At 52.7% G+C, this 22,632-nt stretch overlaps 3 protein-coding genes across 16 annotated transcripts in view; 1 reads left to right on the forward strand and 2 right to left on the reverse strand.

Moving 5' to 3' along the window:
• Window positions 1-5,074: 5,074 nt before the first annotated feature.
• SLC35C2 (solute carrier family 35 member C2) lies at window positions 5,075-18,978 on the reverse strand. 10 transcript variants are annotated; one of them, XR_002515109.2, is made up of 11 exons: window positions 18,878-18,978; window positions 13,935-14,311; window positions 13,179-13,329; window positions 12,879-12,938; window positions 12,130-12,193; window positions 11,266-11,338; window positions 10,536-10,742; window positions 10,345-10,428; window positions 7,498-7,673; window positions 6,295-6,424; window positions 5,075-6,058 (listed from the first exon to the last, which is right to left on the reverse strand). XR_002515109.2 is itself a non-coding variant. In XM_021920980.2 (11 exons), the coding sequence occupies exons 2-11, from the start codon at window positions 14,052-14,054 to the stop codon at window positions 5,928-5,930; spliced, it is 1,158 nt and encodes a 385-aa protein (XP_021776672.1). In that variant the 5' UTR covers window positions 14,055-14,311; window positions 18,878-18,978; the 3' UTR covers window positions 5,075-5,927. The 10 variants fall into 10 exon arrangements, 9 of the variants coding, with proteins under 9 accessions (XP_021776672.1, XP_021776674.1, XP_021776673.1 ...); XM_021920980.2 differs by having other exon boundaries at window positions 10,536-10,704; XM_021920982.2 differs by having other exon boundaries at window positions 7,498-7,632.
• On the forward strand, window positions 18,567-21,455 carry LOC110740493 (translation initiation factor IF-2-like). Its single transcript, XM_031656805.1, has 2 exons — window positions 18,567-19,168; window positions 19,730-21,455. Exons 1-2 carry the CDS (start codon window positions 18,664-18,666, stop codon window positions 19,753-19,755), a joined length of 531 nt encoding a protein of 176 aa, XP_031512665.1. The 5' UTR covers window positions 18,567-18,663; the 3' UTR covers window positions 19,756-21,455.
• The window catches only part of ELMO2 (engulfment and cell motility 2), a 47,982-nt gene continuing 45,909 nt past the window's right edge, over window positions 20,560-22,632 (reverse strand). For 3 of the 5 annotated variants that reach the window (XM_003904657.5, XM_021920978.2, XM_009216000.4), the window contains one exon: window positions 20,560-22,072. In XM_003904657.5, coding sequence (XP_003904706.1) covers window positions 21,872-22,072 — 201 coding nt within the window. In that variant the 3' untranslated portion in view covers window positions 20,560-21,871. The remainder of the gene's footprint in view (window positions 22,073-22,632) is intronic. The other 2 variants (XM_009216001.4, XM_021920979.2) reach the window with 1 other exon arrangement.

A 22,632-nucleotide genomic window follows, 5' to 3' on the forward strand; every position in this document is an offset into this window, starting at 1 on the left:
GCAGGACTAAGGAACTCAAGCATGGAAAAGGATGTGGTAAATGACCCAACGCTCTTCACTTGCATGAAATTATTTTAGGACCTCCCTCTTCCCCCTCCTCATGCTAGAGATACCACTGTTGAGTGTTGTGGGGTGGGGAGGGGATCTACTTACTTGTTCAAAATAACATGATGGAACAATCCTATCAGGATACCTCCTCTTTTCAAAGGTGGGTCAGTAGCTCCCTTCCCCCTCCTCTTTCCAGCCATCTGGCCAGCCACGGTGAACAAATTCTCACAGCACCCCAACACACCATCCTGAAGCTCACGCACATCTCTGCACCTTCGCATCTGCTTTCCCCTTGCAGGGTACGCCTTTCTTCTTTTGCCTGCTTAGCAAACTTCTATTTAGTCTTCAAGACTCAATTCAAAAGGGTCAGCTCTTCCTGGAGCTCTGCTCTTCTCCTGACCCAGGCGGTTGCTCCCTTTCCTGCGGCCCCCATACATTCAACTATTATGGCATCTGTCCATCCACCCGCCCATTCATCCATCCATCATCCGTCTACCCATCCATCCACCCATCCATCTATACATCCTTTATCCATCCATCCTGCCATCCATCATCCATCTACCCCTCCATTCATCCACCCATCTGTCCATCTACCCACCCATCCATCGATTATCCATCCATCTGTCCTTTTAGATTTATTGAGCAACTACCATGTGCATCTCTGATCACATGGTTTTGAATGAGTCTGGCTTTCCATAGACCAATGATTCTTAATCTTTTGGGGGTCAAGGTCAATGTCTCCCAGAAAAACATATATATGCACACACATGCTGGATGTTGCTTTCTTCTTCAAAGATTCTTGGTCATCCCTAAAGCCAGACTGTGGACCCTGGTTGTGGTAGACACTGTGATGTGGTGTTGAGATCTCCAGTTGGGAGTCAAGGACTTATCTCCTCAGTTGCTGGGAGTTTGGCTAACAGACAGCCCTTAGCAGTCAGCCTTCTTTGGGGGTTGTCTTGAAGACACTGCCTTATCCAAAGTCACATCTCCTTCCAGGGGCAGGCTCACTCCCAATGACAGGTCAATGCTGTGGTGTAAGGCCATGAGCCCCTCACCCGAACTCGGGACAACTCTGAAAGGCATCTTAGCTTTAGAGCTCCCTGTGGGGTTGGCTGAGGCTTTTGGCAGGACTGCCGTGAAGCTTAACTTCCCCTCTGCCCTAACCTGCCACCTTCTCCTTTCCACAGGTAATTTTTCCAAGACCACTTTCTAATAAATGTCCTGCACTCTAATCTCCATCTCTGAATCTACTTCCCAGGGAATCCACTGGATTAAAAAGCCCTGCAGAAGCCAGGCATGGTGGCACAAGCCTGCAGTCCCAGCAACTCAGGTGGCTAAGGTGGGAGGATCACTTGAGCCCAGGAGGTCAAGGTCACAGTGAGCTATGATTGTACCACTGCACTCCAGCCTGGAAGACACAGGAAGACCCCATCTCTAATAAATAAAATAAAAAGCCCTACAGAAGTTCCTTGAGGACAGAGACTGTTTTAATGACTTCTATATCTCCAGCAGCGATCACTGGGCAGGGCACATTGTAGATGGTCCAGAAACACTGACGGGATGCATTTGAATGCATTTTCCTCTGGTTCTGTGTTCTGTCCTTCTGTTGTTCCCCAGCAGGAGAGTTCTCATCCGACATCCAGAAGAAGACGGCCCCACCAGCAGGATGGTGATGGGACTGGGGGCTGCTGGCTTGTTCCTGGGAAATATGTTAGTTGCCAACGAAACTAAATAACCATGGGAACAGACGTCAAGCAAATTGGTTACTACAAAGCAGGGGTGAAGGGACCTGGCTGATGTCAGGGCTGTGCAGTTAGGGTGAAGACTCCATGGGATGGCTGGGAGACTGGAGACTGGCAGGAATGGGTGGCAGTGGGAGGGAGCAGCCCCTTCTTACAGGGCAAGTCATTTGGAAGTTAGAACCTGTAAAATCCCCCACTTTAGTTTCCATTAGTGGAAATTCCTACAAAAAACAAGCATCTGGGCCAGGCGCGATGGCTCACACCTGTAATCCCAGCACTTTGGGAGGCTGAGGCAGGTGAATTACCTGAGGTCAGGAGTTCAAGACCAGCCTGGCCAACATGTACTAAAATACGAAAATACAAAATACTAAAAATACAAAAAATGCTGTGGTGTAAAGCCATGAACCTCGCACCCCGACTTGGGACAACTCTGAAAGGCGTCTCAGCTTTAGAGCTCCCTGTACTAAAAATACAAAAAATTAGCCAGGCATTGTGGTGGGTGCCTGTAATACCAGCTACTTGGGAAGCTGAGGCAGGAGAATTGCTTGAACCCGGGAGGTGGAGGTTGCAGCGAGCCAAGATGGCGCCATTGGACTCCAGCCTGGGCAATAAGAGCAAAACTCCATCTCCAAAAAAAAAAAAAAAAAAAAAAAGCATCTGTTAGGTCCATGCTCAGTACCAGACATTGCAGCAGAGATGGGGATCTCGGAAGGCCAGAGCTCCAACACTGGCTCCTCCTCTCATCTGGGCGAGTTATGTGACATTCTTCCCGCTCCACTTCCTGAGTGGCGATGACTATGGGCCCAGCACTGTGTGCTTTACCTACATTATTTTATTTCACCTTCACAGTAGCTTCCTTCAGGTATATATATTATTATTCCTTCTGTAGAGACAAGGAAACAGGCTCAGAGAAGATCAACAACGTGTCCAAAAGCACACAGCTAATCACAGCACAGAGAGACATGTCTCTCAGTCTACGGCATCTGGAGGCTGTGTCTTTAGCCACTGTTATGCTTACCCACTTGGAGCTTAGTTGCCACAGCCAGGAAAGAAATACAATCAGTCCTTACTGCACCGGGCTGTTACAGATTAAATAACCTATGGCAAAGGCCTAGATGGTGCCCAGTGAACAGTCTGTTCTGTTCTTTCTTCCCCATTCCCCAGCCCACCGCCTCATCACTTCCCTGGGCTGGGAGGAACGCTGACTCCAAAAACGAATGTCTCTGTCCCCAAGTCCAGCAGTGTCTGCCATGTGGCCAGCACTCACTGAATGCTGTCGACCTAAATGGATGGCCTGGGAGTCCCCACCCTCAGTCCATCACTAGTGTGTGATGCAGGAAGCTGCAGCAAGTATCATGAGAATTCTCTTGGTGCCATATTAACTACTCTTAAGCCACTGGGATTTTCAGGTTTTTCACAGCAGGATGGAGCAGAAACAGATGGAGACAATCCCTTGAGCCCTTAAGGCAGAAAAGGGTACTGGAGTGAAGATGAAGGTATGCCGGGGCCTGCCTGATGGCTCAGGTCCCTCCCACAGGCAAACTGCAGCCTGTTCTCACTGCCACCACAGCACCAACTGTGGACATCCTCACATATTGGGGGCATTAACCTTCCTTCCACTGTGGGCTCCTGGGAGAGGCGGTGGGCATGTAAGCACTTAAAACTCAAATCTGCAGGTCAGCCCTCCTCTCTCCGCCCCCTTCTGCAGAAGCCTCGGAGCTGGGGGGCTGTGTGGGGACAGACACCACAGCCTTGGAGAGACAAGTCACATCCTCAGATTCCCTCAACCTGTGCAAGCACCGCGTTGCCATGGTGATGCTGCAGCCCTGAGATGCAATGACTGCAGACAGCATGGGTGGTTCTAGGGCTCAGTACCGAGGTGGACGCTGTCTGGCCTGTGAGGCCAGGTGATTGGGTGGGCCGGGTGCGGGAGGAGAAGGAGCCCTCCTTTAGGTTTGACTGGTAATTGCTGCTAAATGAAGGGCTGTCATTGAACCCAACATGTGCGAGGTAAGGGCCCCAGCTCTGCACCTTGTAATTACTGCACCAGACAGCAGCGCTTTCTCCATGTGCTGGGAGGCGGGCAGTGGGGGAGCAGACAGGAAGGTCTCATCCACCTGAGCCAGCAGGGCTCTGGCAGGCTCCCCCCACTGCCCAAGCGGCCTGCATCCCAAGCAGCTTCTCAGACGGAGGCCCTGGCCCCTCTCCTTGGCTGGCTCTCCCCACGTCATCCAGCTGGAGCACGAGCCTCCTTTAATCTTGGCCTCTGAGCTTGTGGAATCCAAGGGGGGCAGAGGTGCAGGAGCCAGATAACGGGCCGCTTCCGAGCGCCCTTGGTGCTCCACCTCCGCCTGCTGAGTCTGTGCTGGGAATCTGAATTAGAGACAAATCTCGGTCTGACTCCTCCTGAGCACGAAAGCTCTGAGGGCCTCGGGCTAGTCACCGCCCCCTCCTGGCTTTAGCCTCCTGCTGCAGAAGTGGAAGCTGGACTCGAGAATTCTTGAGGGTTCTCTGGCTGGCAAACTTCAGCCGGCAAGCTGGATCCTACTTTTGTAAATGAGGTTTCACTGGGACAGCCACACCCTGGGTCTGTGTCGTCTATGGCTGCTTTTGTGCTACAATAGCAGAGCAGCTCCAACAGATGCCATATGCTATGCTCCCCAAACCCCAAACACTTACTAACTGGCCCTTTACAGGAAGTTTGCAGACCCATTTTTAAAGTATTAAAGTTCTCCTGCGCTTAACTGAGCGAGCTTTAGTGACTCCAACCTGTGAAAACAATTTTAGAACAAGTCCCATCCTTGTCCCCACCCATGGACACCCACTGTCCTCTTCCAAGCACCCCTTTTCTGCCTGTGTCTGGAGAGCCGTGGCAGGGCGGCTGGGCTCTGGGAGCCAGTGTGGTGCAATGGCGCCACCTGCTGTGAGTGCCTAGGAGCACTGCGCCTGGAAAGCAGTCTCCAATGGCTGGTGGGGTCTCCCAAGGCCCGGGAACCAGCTTACAGCAGACTCAGTCCACAGCACATCAGAATCAGGGTCTTGCCCCCTCCCTTCCTCATTTGAGACAGGCCTGTAGTCTAGAGAAGAGGTGGGACTTGGCCAAGGAGGAGTGGAAGGCCCAGGCCCCGGGGCCCATAAACCCTTCCAGGAGACAGTGTGGACGTCACGTGTGGCACGTGCATGCAGAGGTACACAGACCTGGATGTGAATCCCAGCCCAGCCACTTAGGCAGCTCTTTATCTTTTCCAGGCTTTAGTCTCTTAGTTGTTAAAAGGATTAAAAGAAACGCTTATATAGCATTTAATGTTACTAATAATGACTCAATCTTCAAAAGGACTCTCAGATAGGTATTATTATCCCCAGTTCACAGATTAAAAAACTATGGCACAGACATGTTAGGTCATTTGCTCAGGGTCACACAGCTAGTGGCATATTCAAACTAGGCTGTGAAAACATGTAAAGTCTCCAGAATGCAGTGCTCAGCAAATATTCATTTATTTCCCGCCAGCAGGTGCAGTGGGGCCCCATGCAGAGGGCACTGGTGTTCCAACATAAGCAAGAAACGAAGGAGGCCTGGCCTAAGACCAGTCATTTGAAGAAGGCCCCAGGCAGGGAAAGGAAAGGAGAGGCCAGGCCCACACTGTCCCTCCCTGCCCCATCTCCAGCAACACGAGGTGGCCAGTGGACCGTGAACCATTTATTTCCAAACTATAAAGAAACCTGCTCTCTGAGAAAAGATGCCACCCAGGTGATGAGGCTCCAGCTCCTCGAGATCCAAAACCCAGTCCAAACCCAGTCCCCTTAGAAAGCTGCGGTGCCTTGGAGATGAGTCTTGGCTGTCAGAGCCTGGGAAGTGGTTGGGAAGAACCAGCCCACTCCCCTCTCCTGCAGTGACTCCAACTCCAGCGCTGCTTGGGCCCAGCTCTGGCCAGGTCCCAGGCTGGCCTGGTGCTCGCCCCTTGTGTGACCAAGCTCTGAAGGGAGGGACAAGAGTCAGGAGTCCCTGGCTTGGCCCCACCACCTTTGACTCTCATCCACAGCTCCCAGCTACCATGAAGAGCCCCGGGGGCTTGAGCACAGTGAGTGCTGGCAGCAGGCTGGAGAGTGGCCTGCTTCTAAGCCATTTGCCCTGGCCGGTCACTGCTGCCCCTGGGCCACAAAGTACTCCTCCTCCTCATTGTCACCTTCCTCCCGCTGGCTGCTCCGGAGCAGGAGCTCCAGGTCGGGGCTGGAGCCCAGCCCCTTCAAGGCCTTGGGGCCACCATCACCTTGGGATAGAGAGAGATCACAGTTACAGGCCCAGTCGTTGTTTTCTTGGTTTGCTCTGATTTGCATGTGTGCTGAGTCACCCAGGCCCCACCCACCCACTCTGGAGATGACCCCCGCATCTTCCTAGAGAAGAGACGGCAGCAGAGCCACCGCGCACACTTCCTGCATCAGAATCACTAAGAGTCACAGGGAGAAGAACAGAAAACAGAGGCTTCTGGAAGGGGCTCCGGGTTACCTCTGGAATGCAAGGCTTTGAGGGCAACATGGAGGGATATTCCCGAGAGGCAGAGGGCAAAGCCTAGCCAGTTCAGGAGGCTGATCTGATCGCCCAGCAGATGAGCTGCCAACAGCAAAGTGCAGACTTCCTGGGGGCAGAGAAGCAGGAGGAAGTGTGATCAACAGGAGGATTTGGCCACTTGGCCAGGAGGGTGGAAGGTGGGGGTACTGGGTACACTCAGGTGGGTAGATCAAGATCTGTCTGAAATCCTGGGCCCAAGCAGGCAGAGAGGTCAGGGGACCCTGCCGGCTTGCGGCGCTGTCCCACCAGCCTCCCTCTGTGAGATGCAACAGAGGTGCTTGTCACGGAATTCTGTCAGGAATAAAAGAGGCAAACCGGATCCCACGCTGGGGACCAGGGTGTCCAGATCGTGCTGTATCCACAAGGATCAAGGACGGCTGCCCCAGAAGGCAGTTACAGAAGGGAGCCCTGAGCCTCTGCGTGAGAATGCTGCATTACCCTGGGCTGAAGACACACACTGGTCCCGGGGCTCTCTATAAACAGAGACTGCAAAAGGGACTGGCGAGGCCATTTGTCCAAGAACCACAGCCATGCCTCAGCATGCGGCCGGCTCCCAGAAGACACTCAGAGAGGCCTGCATTTCTGGGTTTAGGCAACACTGTTTTGGTATTGGTGTGTGCCTGGCCAAAGAGAAAAGTAAATGTGTGGGAGGGAGAGGCAGAAGTGAGAAGAGGTGTGAGAGGGAAGGACAGGCCTGCGAGGCGGAGGTACAGCGAGGTTGGCCACAGGGGTGCTTGCTGAGGGTCTCACTAGCCCTGGCTGTGGCCCTGGAGGACACCGCCAGTCAATCATGGAACTCTTTCCTGATGAGTCTGGATAGGAGCTGTTCAACCTGTGGCTCCAGGCCACTGCCCAATGCCAGAGTTGGCAGTCAAGGTAAAATGTGAATGCGCCCCAGGCCTAGGGGAGTCAGAGCTGGCTCTCCATCTGTGTCCCTGTCTGTGGGGTGCAGGTGATCACACCCTCTCAAAGGGCTGTGGTCAAGGCGGAAGGAGGGGCCAGCACAGCAGTCAGCAAAGTGCCTGGCACCTAATGGGGCACTTCCGTCTCTGCAGGGCCCTGAGGTGCAAGAGCTGCTAGTGAGAAATCCCTGGGGGCTCCCCCTCTAAGACAGGAATGGCATCACCCCCGAGTCTGTACCTTAAAAATGCCAGCAATGGAGAGAGTGAGGCTGGAGGTTCTGGAGACCAGGAGGAACTCAGAGAAGCCCAAACCAAAGGCGAGAATCCCGCCAAGGAAGAGGCTCCCAAGTACCCGCAGGAGCAGCCCTGTGTCCTGGAAACGGAAGATTTTCTCAGATGTGGACAAATGGAGACCTGAAATCAATGGGGAGAGAGAGTGGGAGGCTGGGCCCTGGGCTGCCTCGGCCAGCCCAATGCCAACCACATGAGATCTTCCATCGTCATAGTGAGTCCTTACTGAGACCTGCTAACTGTCTGCAACCCAGAGAAAAAGCATGGGAGGTATAAAGTGATCCCACACAGATGGCCTGAGACCTGGAGAAACCAGGGAAGCAGTGATGGCTGCCAGAGAGCCTGGGGGCAATAGAAGCCAGATCCTGGCAGGATGATGGGTTCCTAGTGGGATGATGAGGATCCTAGCGGGATGATGGGATCCTAGCGGGATGACGGGATCCCAGCGGGATGATGGGGATCCTAGCGGGATGATGGGGATCCTAGCGGGATGATGGGATCCTAGCAGGATGATGGGATCCTAGTGGGATGACAGGATCCCAGCGGGATGATAAGGATCCTAGCGGGATGACAGGATCCCAGCGGGATGATGGGATCCTAGCAGGATGATGGGATCTAGCGGGATGATGGAGATCCTAGCAGGATGATGGGATCCAAGCGGGATGATGGGGATCCTAACAGAATGACGGGGAGGGCTCGTCTGAGCCTCTGGGGTAAAGTAGAGGGGGGTAGCACTGCATGGAAAGACGGACGGAAGTGCCCTCAGCCTTTGGACGGTATTCACTTACTGGTCTGGGGGAAGGGGCGCAAGGCTGCTGACTTCATGGGGTCTTTGGAGCTGTGGTAACCAATGGGCTAAAGAAGGGAGGGCAGCCACCAAGTGAGGAAGGACTAACAGTGCCCCAGCCCACTCACGGAGCTCCTTGGTCTACAATTCAGCCAGGTTACCTACAAACAGGGTCAAAATTCTATCCCTACAAACGTTCATTTTAATCTAGGTCTTGCTAGTACAAAGCTGAGGAATCTGGGCTGAGATGTGTTCCCTTTCTGGACCTCAGTTTCTCTACTGATAAAATGAGAGGCCTGGGACCAGACTGGTATTTCTCCAACCTGCGGTGCCACTTGATGAACATTTCCCAAAAAGAAAATGCAAACACATATAGCCATGGCCCCTTGCTCCAGAAACACAGGCATGCACACCCCCTACCCCAAATTTGGCTTAGACTTTCGGAGTCGTCATGGTCCTTCCAACACTGTCCATCTGGGAGAATGACTCCCGGCGTCCCTCCCACAGGAAAGTCCTTGTGGTGTATTAGCACAGGGTGAAGGGGGGCCCAGAACTGGGCACAGGAGACACCTGTGGTAGCTGGAAGTTGGTCGAGTATTTTGAGATTTTTGGAGGGAAGCACCAAAGAAATGCTGAGTGACAGTCCCCCCCAGGCACAACAGCCTCACATTGTAGGACATCTTGTTTGGTGCTGGGCTCAGCAGTACTGCAAAGGCGTCGGCAAATTGAAGGGAATTCGGGGAAAAGCAACATAAGTAATGAAGGCGCTTGGGGGATTAATTTACCAGAAAAGATTAAAGGAGCTAAATCCATGCAGCTTTGCTAAGTGACGACTACCAGGGGCTTTCAGATGAGGTTTTGCAGAGATGGGGCATGGTGTAAACACCCGGGAGGGGAGACTGTGGCGTTTGATACAAGGGGGCATAATGAAGGAATGGGGAGAGATTTTAAAGAGGGAAAAAAATGAGGCCCTGAATAGAAGTTTCCCGGACAACGGGGTTTCAAAATAATTTTCTTAGGGAGGTTCAAGATGCTTCACTGCTTGAAACTTAAATGGATGTGGGACAGAATTTTCTGTAATGACCCTGAAGGTATTACAGAGGGGACTCTAGGAGGAAGGATAAACAGAAAGGGGACAAAGGCTAATCCCAAAACATCAAAGAAAGGAAGGTGGCGCCACACCTCCCAGCCTACACAACTCTCCAGGGCTCTCCTCTTTCTTGGACAACGACAGTGGAGGAACAACTGACCATGTCCCCAGGCTCCTGTGTGCTGGCTCCTGGCCTTCAGCCCCCAGCTCTGGAAGCCCACCCTCTGCCGATCCCGCACGGTCCACACTCCCTGAACACACATCCCAATGTTATATGCCTGGACATGGCTGAACCTCCTATTCCCACTTCCCAGATGCCTTGCTCCCTGCAGCCTGCCACAATCCCACTCACCCTCCAAAACCACGGCCAGGAAAGCCTTTCTGACTTGCTTGATTACTCCAGCATCTTGGAACAATCCCTGATTCCCCACTCCTTAGAGGCAGGATACGGTGGTTAAGAGGAGGGCTGGAACACTTGGAGCCAGGCTGCTGGCTTCAAATTCTGGCTCATTTATGAGCTATGGGACCTTGGGCAAGTTATCTTTACTTCTCTGTGCCTCACTTTGTTCTACCTGCAGAATGGGGAATAATAGTACTGCCACACAGGGTTTTTGGAAGGATGAAATAAGTTCGCATGTTTAAAAAGATCAGAACAGCCCTGGTGCACTTTCAGGGCTCTGTACACACTTACTGTTGTTACTGTTCCCTGGATTTTATATGTGCTTTCTCTGTAGCATTTATCATGCTGGACTCCAGCCATTTTGTTTATGTCTGGCCGTCCCCCAAACCATGCGCTTCCGGGGAGGGACTACATCTTTGATCTCAATAATCTCTGCAGCTCCCACTGTGCTGGGCTCAGGGCAGGGATCTGTGGTCTGCTGCACTGAGGTGCCCTCGAGAGGGAAGGCCCAACGTACCTTCAAATACAGCAAAGAGAGGGAAGAGCCCCAGGAACATGAGTGGCTGCAGGTGGAACATGGTGTCGATGGGATTCTGGAGGCCTGCAGGGCGGGGGACGGTTACCATCAGGTCTGGCCTGGCCCTGCCCTGCCTCCGCCCTGCCTGTGCTGCGGTTCCTCTCTCTGGAGGGTGAGTGGCATGTGCTCACCAAGTTCAGCCTTCTGCAGGAGCATCTGGGTGAGGGTCCAGCGAATGCCACCGATGAATGAGGCCCCCAGCACCAAGGCAAAGCCCTCCACGTTGAACTGTGTGGACTTGTAGGTGAACATGAAGAGACCCCCGGCGATGAGGAGGACCACCAGGACCAGTGCTGCACGCTGGTAGGATGGGGAGCAGTGGCAGCTAACTCGGGGGTCTTGAGGGTCAACGGTTCGTCACATTTGCAGCCTGGGGTCAGCAGCCATCTTGGCTGCCCCTGGGGTAGGAAATCCTCCCACCCTCCAGCTCTACCCCACGGGGTCCTGGACAGTCCTTGCCCACTAATGTCAGCATGCAGGGCTGACGGTCAGCTGGTATGCCAACAGCCCTGCCTGCTCTGCCACACTGACGGCTGTCCTAGGCCCCCAAGAGGTCCCACCTCCCCCTCTGGGCCTAACACACATGGCTGTTGCCTCCCACAGCAGGGAGCTTCCTAGACCAGGCTCTGCTGGGACCCACATCCTGCAGTGCTTTCACCTTTGGTCATTACCCTGCCACACTGGTTTCTAAATACTCCGAATATTGCCCATGTCTAGGTCCCTTCTCAGAAAGGGATCTACTGCCACCTGGACTGGGCTTATCTCTTCTGTCACACAGCGGGACAAGTCACTGCTCGGACTCCTGCTTTATTCTTAGCATCTGTGGGGGCAGGAGGGACAAAAGAGACACTGGGCCCTCACCAGCTCCTCCAGCTTGAAGATCAGAGAGAAGATCAAGATGAAGAGGACAGCTGAGGATTTGGTCATTGTGTACCTGGAAGCAAAATTACCCACAATGCACTGATGGAGCCCAGGGCTCAGACCCATCACCAAGAAAGGAGCAGGAGCACAAATCACTGAGCAAAATGACCAAACAGAGCTGGGCTAAGTCATCTGAGCTGATAAGCGACCTTTAACCAGAAGGAATCTCTGACTAAGGGGCCTCTGGTTATCACCAGGGAAAAGAGGTTGCAGGTCTGACGCTGAGCTCCCTGAGTCCTGTTCTTTACCTGACCCTCAGCAGAGCAGGAGCGGGAAGGAAGGATGAGAAGTGGGAGGATGAGAAGTGGGAGGACGAGGGGTGGGAGGACGAGGAGTGGGAGGACGAGGAGTGGGAGGATGAGGAGTGGGAGGACGATGAGTGGGAGGACGAGGAGGCAGAAATTGTGCTCTCTGAAGCGAAACATCAGAGGGAAGAAGAAACTCTTGTGCAGTCCCAAGCCACACAGGGCTCTGCTGCGACTGCGTGTACCACCCGCCAGTGGCTGCCTGTCTATGGCCTTGCGGCCTGCCCTCCCCTACTCTGATGATGGGGTTCTGGGTGAGCTCCCTGGCTTCCCCATGCTGCCTGGCAGGTGGGCACAGCATCCCCTCTGCGCTGGGCTTACAGAAGAGGCTGGTGAATTCCCGGAGAGCTGCTGGGTGTCAGAGAGAGGCTGAGAGAGCAAGGGCTGGTCCCAGAGAGTAATGGAGTGGCTGGCCTGGCAGCCGGGTGTGCAGACAGCCCGCTGGACAGACAGCGAGCTTGAGCCTGAAGGGAGGCAGCAGAGCATGGCCGGTACTCACAGAGAGACGGTGACATAGAGGAAGCTCCAGTTGGACAAGCCCACGTCAAGCGCCGTGGCCAGAGCTGTGGAGACAAAGGCACCCACAGGACGGTGTGGGAGGTCCACACTCTGCTGGGGTGGGCTGGCACCCTGAGGCACCTGAGTGTCCCCCACTTCTGAACCATCCCGGGGCCTCCTCTGGGGCCCTCAGTCCTTTTTTTCCATCAGCAACTAAAGGGCTAATACCCAGCCCCAAAGCGGTGGGGGGCTGCTCTAGCACTAGGGCTGGGCCCATTCCAACTGGCTGGGCCAGCGTGGTTTGTACAAACACTCCGGCTGGCCCCTGAGCAGAGGTATTAACCCGATCTGGTTGATCCCTTACTGGAAACCCTTTTTTCCTCAGGATGGAACACCAACTCCTCCAAGGGGAACCCGGCCTCCAGGATGTGAGCCCCACCCACCCTCTCAGTTCTCATTTCTCCCACTTCCTCTGACCAGCACCGGGTTCTCAGCATCCTGAAACACTTTGAGTTCCCTTCCAGACTCCACAGCTGGCACTAAATCTCCCTCTGGCCACAAGGGCCCCTCCTCCCAGGGCCAATCAGTCCCATGCATCCTTCAGCCCTCGGCCTACTCAGCACCTGGCCTAGGAAATCTTCCTCCACCAGCCATGGGCCCCAGCCTTGGGTCGGTCCCCCTCCCTGGGCTCCGTAGTGCCCTCCACGTCCGTGTCACAGCCCTGCGAGGGCAGGGACCCTAACTGCTCACCACTCATCTCCAGGCCCGAGGCCACACTCCAGGCTCGGTGTCTGCTGCCAGGTGAGGGAGCTGTGGGGCCGTGGGTGCAGCAGGGGTTTTGTGGGTGTGTGGTGGGGCAGTGGGAAGGCACGCAGTGTGCAAGAGGCAGCAGCGTGGGTGGAGGGAGGCCAGGTCAAGAGGGCAGAGGAGGAACAGTGCAGGAAGAGGGGACGGACTCGGCTTCCAGACACGCGGGTGTCTCTCTTGTTCTCATCCTATGGTTCCCCAGCCCCTCTTCCTGCCCTGCCCTCACCGAGGTACCCCACCTACCTGTGGGAGCCACTCTTCTGAGGTAGTCGGCCCAGCTCAGCACCACACGGGCCCTGTGGCTGGAGCACTGAACCAGCGCCCTGGACAGGGCGGAGAAGAGGAAGATCACGGCCAGGTGCAGCATCGTCATGAAGAGGGGGAAATGGAAGCTCTGTACGGAGCCCAAAGCAGACACCCCGGCTCGGTTTAGACAGCCTGCCCCCCAACAGCTCCCTCTTCCTCTTTGCCCCTCTGCTGGAGTGGGGTTCATTTGGTGGTTCATGAGGACCTTGCTATGTGTGAAGGGCCCTTAGGTACAGTATCTTCGCTTGGAATGACAGACTCCTAGGTCACAAAGACAAGTGGCAGCCAAGGGGCTCAATTCTAGCCTGGTGCTGTCTCCACCAGTTCAACATACCTGTGAGCTACCTGCCCAGCCCTCCTCACAGCCCATTCTCAGGTGAGAGCGGCCCACTACGTTGTATCACTTATTAAAATATTGAAATACTTCTCTACTGGGGTAAACAGTTGCTGCTTGAGCCCGTTTCCCCAGCTCATCCCTTCACACCTCCCACTCTCCTTGGTTTCCCTGGATCCAAACATTGAAGGGGAACCCCGGCATGGCGGGCTTGGAGGGCCCTGTTCCAGCCCAGCTGTAACTGGCTTCCAGTTAGACTGGCTGAAGCTTGTGCCTTCCTGTTAAACGTGAAGGGCACTATAGCCACGGCTCCAGCCACCTTCATCCCAGCGCCCTGCCCCAGCAAGGCCTCCCGGTACCTTTGTCAGCCATTTGTTGTAGAAGGTGATGCCGATGGAGAAGCAGTAGTAGAGAAGCACCAGCCCCAGCGTCAATACCGCCTTCCACACAAAGGCCACATCGAGGGCCCACCTCCCCATTCGTGGCAGCTGCAGCACCCGAGCTCCTGAGTCAGCGGGGGCAGGCACCTTTCTTGAAGACAATGTGCGGGAAGAGCCGGTGCAGCTGGACCACAGCTTTCACCAAGAACGTCTCCTGGCTGGAGGAGCTCTCTGCAGCTCCATGATTTGGAACCATCAGCGGAGCCCCAGGCAGAGTCCTCACCTAAGGGGCTGGTGGCTGGTGCTGACCCTTCCCATGGTTAACTGGATGCAACGCTCACAGGTCCCGAGGTCTGCTGCTGGGGAAAAAGGGCAGCTTTGGAGCCCTGGGCAGAGACTGCACTTCTCGTAGCCATGGGTGCCTCTGAAGGCTGCGTGACTCAGGGCTCCGGAGGGGCTGCCCACAATGACACAAGGCACTCCCAGAGACCCATGTCATGTCTGTTCTCTTGTCACCTCAAGTAAATCTCCATGAACTGCCACCAAAGTGACCTTTTAAAACACAAATCTGATCATGTCGGGCCACTGCTTAAAACCCTTCAGCAGTTTCCAGTGCTTTTCTCATAAAGACCAGGACCCTTCTTTGGGCTCCCATGGCCTGATTTGGCCCTGCTGGTCTTCCCAGTCTCAGCCACAGGCTCTCCAGGACCTGGCCCCACTGGGTGCCTTTCAGCTTCTCAAACACACCAGCTTTCTTCCCGTTGTCCAAAGGAACTGAACGAACACTGCACCCACCCTTCAGTCCTTCATCCATCCTACCTATCTTCAGCTCAGAGGTCACTTCTTCAGGGACCCTCCCCCCATCCCCTTCATCAGTCCCCTTAGATACAGGTGGCTTTCACGGCTCTCCTCCTCCTCCTTCATAGCACTTGTGCAGGGTGTGATTTGAGTAATGTCTGTGTCCACTGAGAGACTATGAGAGGCACAAAGATAGGGAACACTGTGTCCACACTGGCCTTATGCACACCTGGCATACTTTAAGTTCTCCGTTTGGTTTGATGACTGACAGACAGCAGGCATGCGATTTTCAGGGGACTGGTCTGGTCTTTAGGGGTTAAAAGTGGAGAAGGAAACCACTCTAACAGTTGGAACACTCTAAGACCAGGCTCTAACCACTACTGCCTGGAAGCGGTGCCTGCCTTACGGTCTTGCCAAATGAAACCACTCCCAGCCTCCCTGTCAATCCAGCCAACCCGGATGACTGCCCGGAGCATGCCAGGTAGACCTGTCTGCGCCTGGAGGAGCCTCAGGTCCAGCGTTATGTGATACCTGCTGCTTCATCTGTGTGCCCCCAACCACAGCTCCTCCTCTGAGACATTCCCATCCTATTGAAACGCCACCTTCTTCTTGAAGCCTTCCTAGGCTTCAAGATCAGAAACACTCTCCATCTCCCACCCCACCATTTCCGAAGGGAGCCATTACATTCTGTTCCGCACTCTGGAACCCATGTTACTATTTCCCCTCTCCGGGGCAAACAGGGAGCTGGCTGTGTCCAAATGAATCTCCAGGGCTACAGTTGTCTTCAGAGTAGCTTTGGAAACCTGTGGTGGTATTTTGGGGATATGCTCCTGGCATTCAGTGAGCAGGGATAAAGAAGGGGCAGTCCACATAGCCAATTACTGCTCTGCATCCCGCATGACTTTGACATTCATATAGGTGAAAGATTAGCTTATAATCAGCTGAACCTAGAAAGTAACTGTTTACATGTAAACACAGGGCAGTGTTTCCATGGTTCTGCTGTGAACTAACATTTCCAAGAATACGATGCCTATGTACAATGAAGGGAGACTGAAAATGGTCAAAATTGGTCTCAAAATGGCACCAAAGTTCCCATTCTGGAGAAACCACATCATCTACGGCAATGGCACTAGTGGTTTTTGAGTTGTGACACAACACGACTGTGTCAGTCTGCGTCTGTGGAAATCACACTCCTAGAGGGTCCACACAGAAGGGACAGCTTCACTGCGACTTCCAGCATTGTTGTGCCCAGGAACTTACATACTGAAACTTACTTTATTTTACTATCAATTACTTTCCTTTTTCATAGGCCTTTGTTGATTTATTTTTATTTTATTTTACTATTTTTTTTCTTTGAGACGAAGTTTTGCTCTTGAAGCCCAGGCTGGAGTGCAATGGTGCAATCTCGGCTCACTACAATTTCCGCCTCCCAGGTTCAAGACATTCTCCTGCCTCAGGCTCCCAAGCAGCTGGGATTACAGGCATGCGCCACCACGCCCAGCTAATTTTTTATATTTTTAGTAGAGACGGGGTTTCTCCATGTTGGTCAGGCTGGTCTCGAACTCCCAACCTCAGGAGATCCGCCCACCTTGGCCTCCCAAAGTGCTGGGATTACAGGCGTGAGCCACCATGCCCGGTCGCATTGTTGATTTTTCAAAAATTATGTGTAGGCTGTTTTTATTAATCATATGTTTCATTTTAGGGTAATAAAAGGGACTGTTACAAAATATTTGTAATAAAAAAGAGGTTCAATACTGACTTTCCTTCACAGACCTGGCCAGGTCCCTTGCCTCCAAGAAGTCCCTATGGCTACCCCGCCTACAAGAAGCACGTCTCCAAGTTAACTCATTTTCTTACTGGGATTCAGAAGGTCACCTGTGCACAAACACAAAGCCAAATCTCAGCTAGAAGGGTCCTTGGAGATCATCTAGGCACTTAATGGGCATTTATTAAGCGCTCCTGTAGGCCTACCACTGGAGACACAGACATGAAACTGAAAAGGTCCCCACCCTTATTTTATAAGGGAAACAAGATTTAAAGGAGTAAATACTCTTTTTGAAATCTCATTTGCTCAGGAAACAAAGTCCATATTCTGCCCCACTTTCCACAGAGAGCAGCTTAGCTGGAGGCAGCAGTCACATCAAGGTAAGGCTGGCTGGTGCATCACTGTCGCACCTGATTCCCTCAATCTTCCTAACTGTAACTTGGGCAGCATGGTTTAGCGCTTAAGAGTGTGGGCTTTGGAGTTAGAGACTGATAATCAAATCCTGGTGTCCCTGTGACCCTAAGTTACTTGACCACTGGACTCGGTTTCTCCAACTGTAAAGTGGCATCAGGTACAGCATTAAATGCTGGCTCATGATAGAGGCTTACTCCCCTCCTGGTCCCCTTAAGAGTGAAACTTCCCCAGAAGGCCTCGCACTGCCAGCCCCACTCATGCACTCCCTGCCCTCACTTCAGCCCATCTCTGCTGCTCCACTGAGTCACCACACCCTCCTCTCTGCTGCCCCTTCAAAGGCTTAGTCTCTATTCTTTTTTTTTTTTTTTTTGAGATGGAGTTTCATTCTTTGTTGCCCAGGCTGGAGTGCAATGGCACGATCTCAGCTCACCACAACCTCCACCTCCCAGGTTCAAGTGATTCGCCTGCCTCAGTCTCCTGAGTAGCTGGGATTACAGGCATGTGCCACCACGCCTGGCTAATTTTGTATTTTTAGTGGAGACGGGGTTTCTCCATGTTGGTCAGGCTGGTCTTGAACTCCTGACCTCAGGTGATCCACTCACCTTGGCCTCCCAAAGTGCTGCAATTACAAGCGTGAGCCACCGCGCCCACCGGCTTAGTCTCTATTCTTATCTTACACAATGGATCACTTCCTTCTCCTAGAAAAAATCTTCTCTTAGGTGCTACGATACCACACTCTCCTGGTTTTTCTTCTGCTTTTCTGGACTCTTTCTTGGCCTTTTTTTGCTGGCACCTTCTTGTCAACTCAATCTATAAAAATTGGGTGCCTAAAGCTTGGAACCTGGCTTCTCTTCTCTCTTAAATCTTACCCTATATAATCTTATCCTACCCAATCCACTTGCCAATGATTTCTAAATTCTTTACATCAGCCCTGACCTTTTCCGCATCAGACTAGTATTATCTAACTGCCTATTTGGTAGCTGCACTCCAAATATCTAAAACTTAAGATGCCCTAAGAAGATTTCATAATTATTTCTCACGCTCCCAATCTATCCCAGAGTCATTTAGTAAATGCCAGCATAATACACTCGGTTACTTAAGCCAAAACCAAAAATCTATGATGAAATCATCTTTGGCCACTTATTTCCGTCATTTCTCAAATCCTGCCCTGTCAGTTCCACCTTCAATACACTTCTTGACCCCTCTACTTCTCTTCCTCTCCATTCCCACTACCACAGTCTGCTGACTGCCACTCGTCTAGCTGGTCTCCCTGTTTCCACTTTCGCCTCTAAGGCCTGGAAACTATAAAGCAGCCAGAGAGATGGCCTAAGCACACAGAATAGACCATGCCCTAAGGCTAAGCCCAGCTCCTCAGCCTGGTCCACAAGGAAGGCCGCTGCAACCTCATTCTTCTGCCACTGGCCCCAGCACCCGCCACAGCGGCCCCCTGCCACGCGTCAAACACATCAAGCCTGTGTATTTCTTTACTTGCTGTTCTTTATGTCTTCAGTACACTTCCGCAGACCTCCGCTGGGCTGAATACTTTCCCCAATGCCCCACCCCTCCCAATCCTCGTGGCACTTCCCACCTCTGACGTTTCCTTGTTTGCTCACGTGTTTACTGCCCGCCCCAATCCCACCGCGGGAAGCAGCCTCTCAGAGGGCAGAGCCGTGTCCGATTCTGGCCTGGGTCCCGCACCCCAGCACGTCGCACGTGCTCAAGAAATACCAGATGAGCCGGCGTCGGGCAGAAGCACGGCAGGAGAGCGCTTGGAGACCCCTGCCCCCTCCACAGACGGCGAAACTAAGGCCCGGGGAGGGGCAGGGGCGTGGCGTGCCCCATGCCAACCCGCGCAGAGCCCGGGCGGGGAGCCCGCTTCCCGTCTCCAGCCCCGGCCCCCCAGCCCCTGGGAGTGCGCCGGGAGGCCTGCCGCGCACCCACTCACCTCGGCCTGGTGAGCTCCCGGCCGGATCTTCCCACCGGAAGTGCGAGGCGATGCCACGGCCGAACCGCGGCAGGGGCGGTAACTTCCGCCGGAAGCTACCCAGGGGCTGGGCGGAGCCGGGGCGAAAAGGCAGCACAGGGGCGGGGCGTCTGCTGTGGTCCGGTTCTGAGGTGGTCGGGTCCTTCTGGGGTACAGCGCAGTTTTGTCCTCCGCGGAGTCCCTCAGGCTCAGAGCACAGCAGTGTGATTGCGTCTCTCCTGCGCTCAATCAGGGGCTTGCTTTGGAACCCCGGTACCTGCTAGTGTTCTGCATACAGTGGGCATCCAAAAAATGGTCACTTGTTTACTTTTACTGAACAAATTGTTTTTCTTATGTCCAGTCTAGTGCTAGGCAACCGTGGAATGAACCACGAAGATAAGTATCTCATGGGCTTTTTCTTCTGGGAGTTTAAGTTGTAACGGCTGGGGCCGTTACAACTTAAAACTTAGGCGATCCAGAAGTAATACGAAACATTTGTGAAATATTTTCTGTATGAAACTTTCTAAGAATTATCTCAACTTCAATAGGTTGAGTAGGGGGAGAGCATCCCAGAAAGAGGAAATGGCAGAATCCTAAAAGAGGGTGAGAAGCCTCCAGCCGTGCCTGGGGCTCAGGTTGTTTATAACTGTGGTGGTTAAAGTAGTCAAGAGGCAGGTTGCAGTCGCCCCAAAATGCCAGCCTAGGGAGTTCGTATTTTCTTCATCTTGCGGGATGGATTAAAAGGGCAGCATTTGCAGTCAAGGAGAACATTGGGCCAGGGCAAGCTAGGGTTGCACATTCAGACCCAGTTTTGTGCCTTTTGCCCTCCTCTAGCCGCCTCCTGGGCTCTCCGGCAGTAAGACCAGCTGCAAACATGGCTCCTTACAAGTGACTCAGCTGGGATCCCTGGCCTCTCTGAACAGAAGGCTCAAGGCCAGAGTGTAAGTGTTTTGTGCAAACTGCTGCTGTCACCGCCGCCAGCTGGCATCATGCAGGCATAGTTCATTCAGTGCTTACCAAGCACCTACAATGGTACCCATCACTGCCCAAGGTCTTGGCTTTATTCAGTCCTCAAGGCTTGTATTGCATACACTTTCTATGCCTTTTGAAATAGCTTGTCCTCACACCCTTCTCTCTTAGGGGCAAGAGAAAGTATCTATTTTCATCACTACCCTCATTCAAGTCTCCCAGTTACCAAGGCCAAGGTTTGGAGCAACAGCCTAAAACACCAGCTGGAAGGCTGGGCACTAAGCACAGGCAACACACAGGGTAAAGAGCATGTCTTCTTTGTAAGGCACAAGTACTCGAGCTGTTCCCTGGCTGTGGCCCTGGCAGGGAGAAGAGGGAGGATGTGTTCATGGGGGTGTACAGTATGCCTTACCCTGCTGTACCCGGCAGGGTTGAGCAGAAAACGCTTTGTCCCAGTGCAGCAATCTGTGAACACTGTTAACCAGCAGGTGTGTGTCTGTGTGTGTGTGTGTGTGTGTGTGTGTATGTGTGGGAGGAGCGAATGATAAGAAGGAAGGGACTCTTGGAAGGTGACTAAGGGCTCCAGCTGGAGCTCTACAGAGTCTCCCGGACACACTGAGATCAAGTCTTGTCAAGGTGAAATCTTCACCATTGGGCAGGGGGCAAGTACAAACAGCTGTTAACAGGAACCACAGTTTGTACATGAAAGAGTATTTATTGAAAACATGGTTACTGACAGGAAGCTCCTGGCTGCTCTCTGGTTACAATCTTGGCTCACAACTGGAAGCGTTACATACTTTTTACTTCCCCTCAATTTTATTTTTCCCCAAGGTTCCATCCTAAGATAGGTAGATCTTATATAAATATATATACATGTCTGTATAAGTATGGCCTATAGTAATGAAAATATATAGTACACTCTTCATTGGGTAGTACCTACCATGCCAGGCCACCAATACTGAATGCCAATGTGCTAACGTATGTCCAGGGAGAGAGGCTGTGTGTGTGGTTTACAAGTGCTTCAGCACCAGGGAAGCCCCACTGGCACAGGTGTGGCCTCAGCTGGCCTCAGCCAGCTCCCTGAAATCATGGCCAATGGCAGAAACCATAGCGCTAAGAAGGAAAGGCAAACTTCCTGGGGTCTGGAAGGCCAAAGGAAAGCAAACTGGAGGGGGCTACAATTCAGGTTAGGTGGGAGATTTCTCTCTGAGGAAGGAAAAGGTATTAATGTAGGGGGAGAGGGGTAGAATCTAGTGACCTAACCACAGTCTAGGCCCAGGCCTCAGCTGGGTTTTCCCTGCAGCGTTCCTGGAGACTTAAGAGGGCAGGACTTGGCCTGGAGGTCTTTGACTTGCCAGGATGAGACTGAGCGCTTGTAGGGAAAAATTTCCATCTGCTCTGATATCTGTATGGGCCATAGAGATCTGGTGGCTCTAAAGACCAGAGATGTTAGAGCCAACCTCAGAAGCAGCAACATCTTGGCACCATATGAAGCTGGAGTGAGCCCTCATCAAAAAAGACAAAAGCAAAGGCCCCAGGCCTGTACTCAGATCTGAGATACAGGTAGTCACTCCAAGGCTCTCAACACGCCCAGCATACCTGTCCTCTGCAGGCAGCCTTTCTTGGGCCAGCTCTTGCTTACGTGGGGATTCAGCTGATCAGAGAGCAGGTTCAGGAGGAAAAGGTGAGTGGCTGTTGTTAAATCCATTTCAAGAAGCAGTTTCTTGGACTGGAAGGCAAGGGCATCTGCTGTTTGTTCCTCGTGGCCCAATCCCAGGCTTCATGGTGATGGAGTGGGCAGAGCACCCTGCCTTCATGACTCTTAGTAGACAGGGACCAAGAGGAAACTCTGGGTGGTCCGAGGTGGGTTTGAGAAATGGCTGGCATTTACTGGCCACCAAAATCACTACAGATTCTGTACAAGCAAAAGACAAGGCACCAGACTTTAAGCGTTTCTCCTGGGCCCAAAATCCCTTCTCCTGGGTACCGTCGTTTCTGGCTCCAGGCTCAGCCATAGTGATAGACAAAGTCATAGCTGCTGGGCTCCTTGGGGATGGGGGGTGGGGCTTCGGGAATCTGGATGTTCTCCAGGTCCAGGAGCCGCAGCTTCATCTCCATGCTCAGCAGGGTGTCCAGGTCACTCTTGGTCAGCTCGCTGGACATGTCCTTCCCCAGAAGGGCACTGAGGCCATCAATCCAGATGCAGTACTGTGGGGAGCAAGTTGCAAAATGTCACATCGTGACCCCCGGTCAGCAGGAGATCCTGCCAAGGTCTCTATTCTGATGGGGCTCACAACAGTTCCTTTTGGAACTAATCAGTATAGGCAAAACTGATTTGGAATGATAGCAAAGATAAATTGGGAGGTGATCCTTCACTTTCTCAAGATATCTGGTTTTTATAAGGGGTTTTATATTACAACTCCTTAAAATAATATGAAATAGAACCTAAAAATGCAATGAATGAATACAGCAAAATGAGATCTGAGTACTGGGGCATCATCTACCTGAAGTTACCCCAAAATGAGAAGCGAGAGAAGGGAAATATGTATTAGGTGAAAAGAAGCAAGACACAAACAGGAGTCATTGCAGGATCTCAATTTTGTTTCCCCTGCCACCAAAAAAAAAGTAAATTAAAATCAATCAAGTCAATACATATTAAAGAGTAAATACTAAAGAAATGGAACTGGTGGGTCTCATGCTAAGAGGGGGTAACCAGGAAGCCTTCTGATCCCACTGCTCCCTAACTCTTTCTGCTTCCTCTGCTACCA

The sequence above is a fragment of the Papio anubis genome, chromosome 16 (assembly GCF_008728515.1).
Source record: "Papio anubis isolate 15944 chromosome 16, Panubis1.0, whole genome shotgun sequence".
Classification (NCBI taxonomy): domain Eukaryota; kingdom Metazoa; phylum Chordata; class Mammalia; order Primates; family Cercopithecidae; genus Papio; species Papio anubis.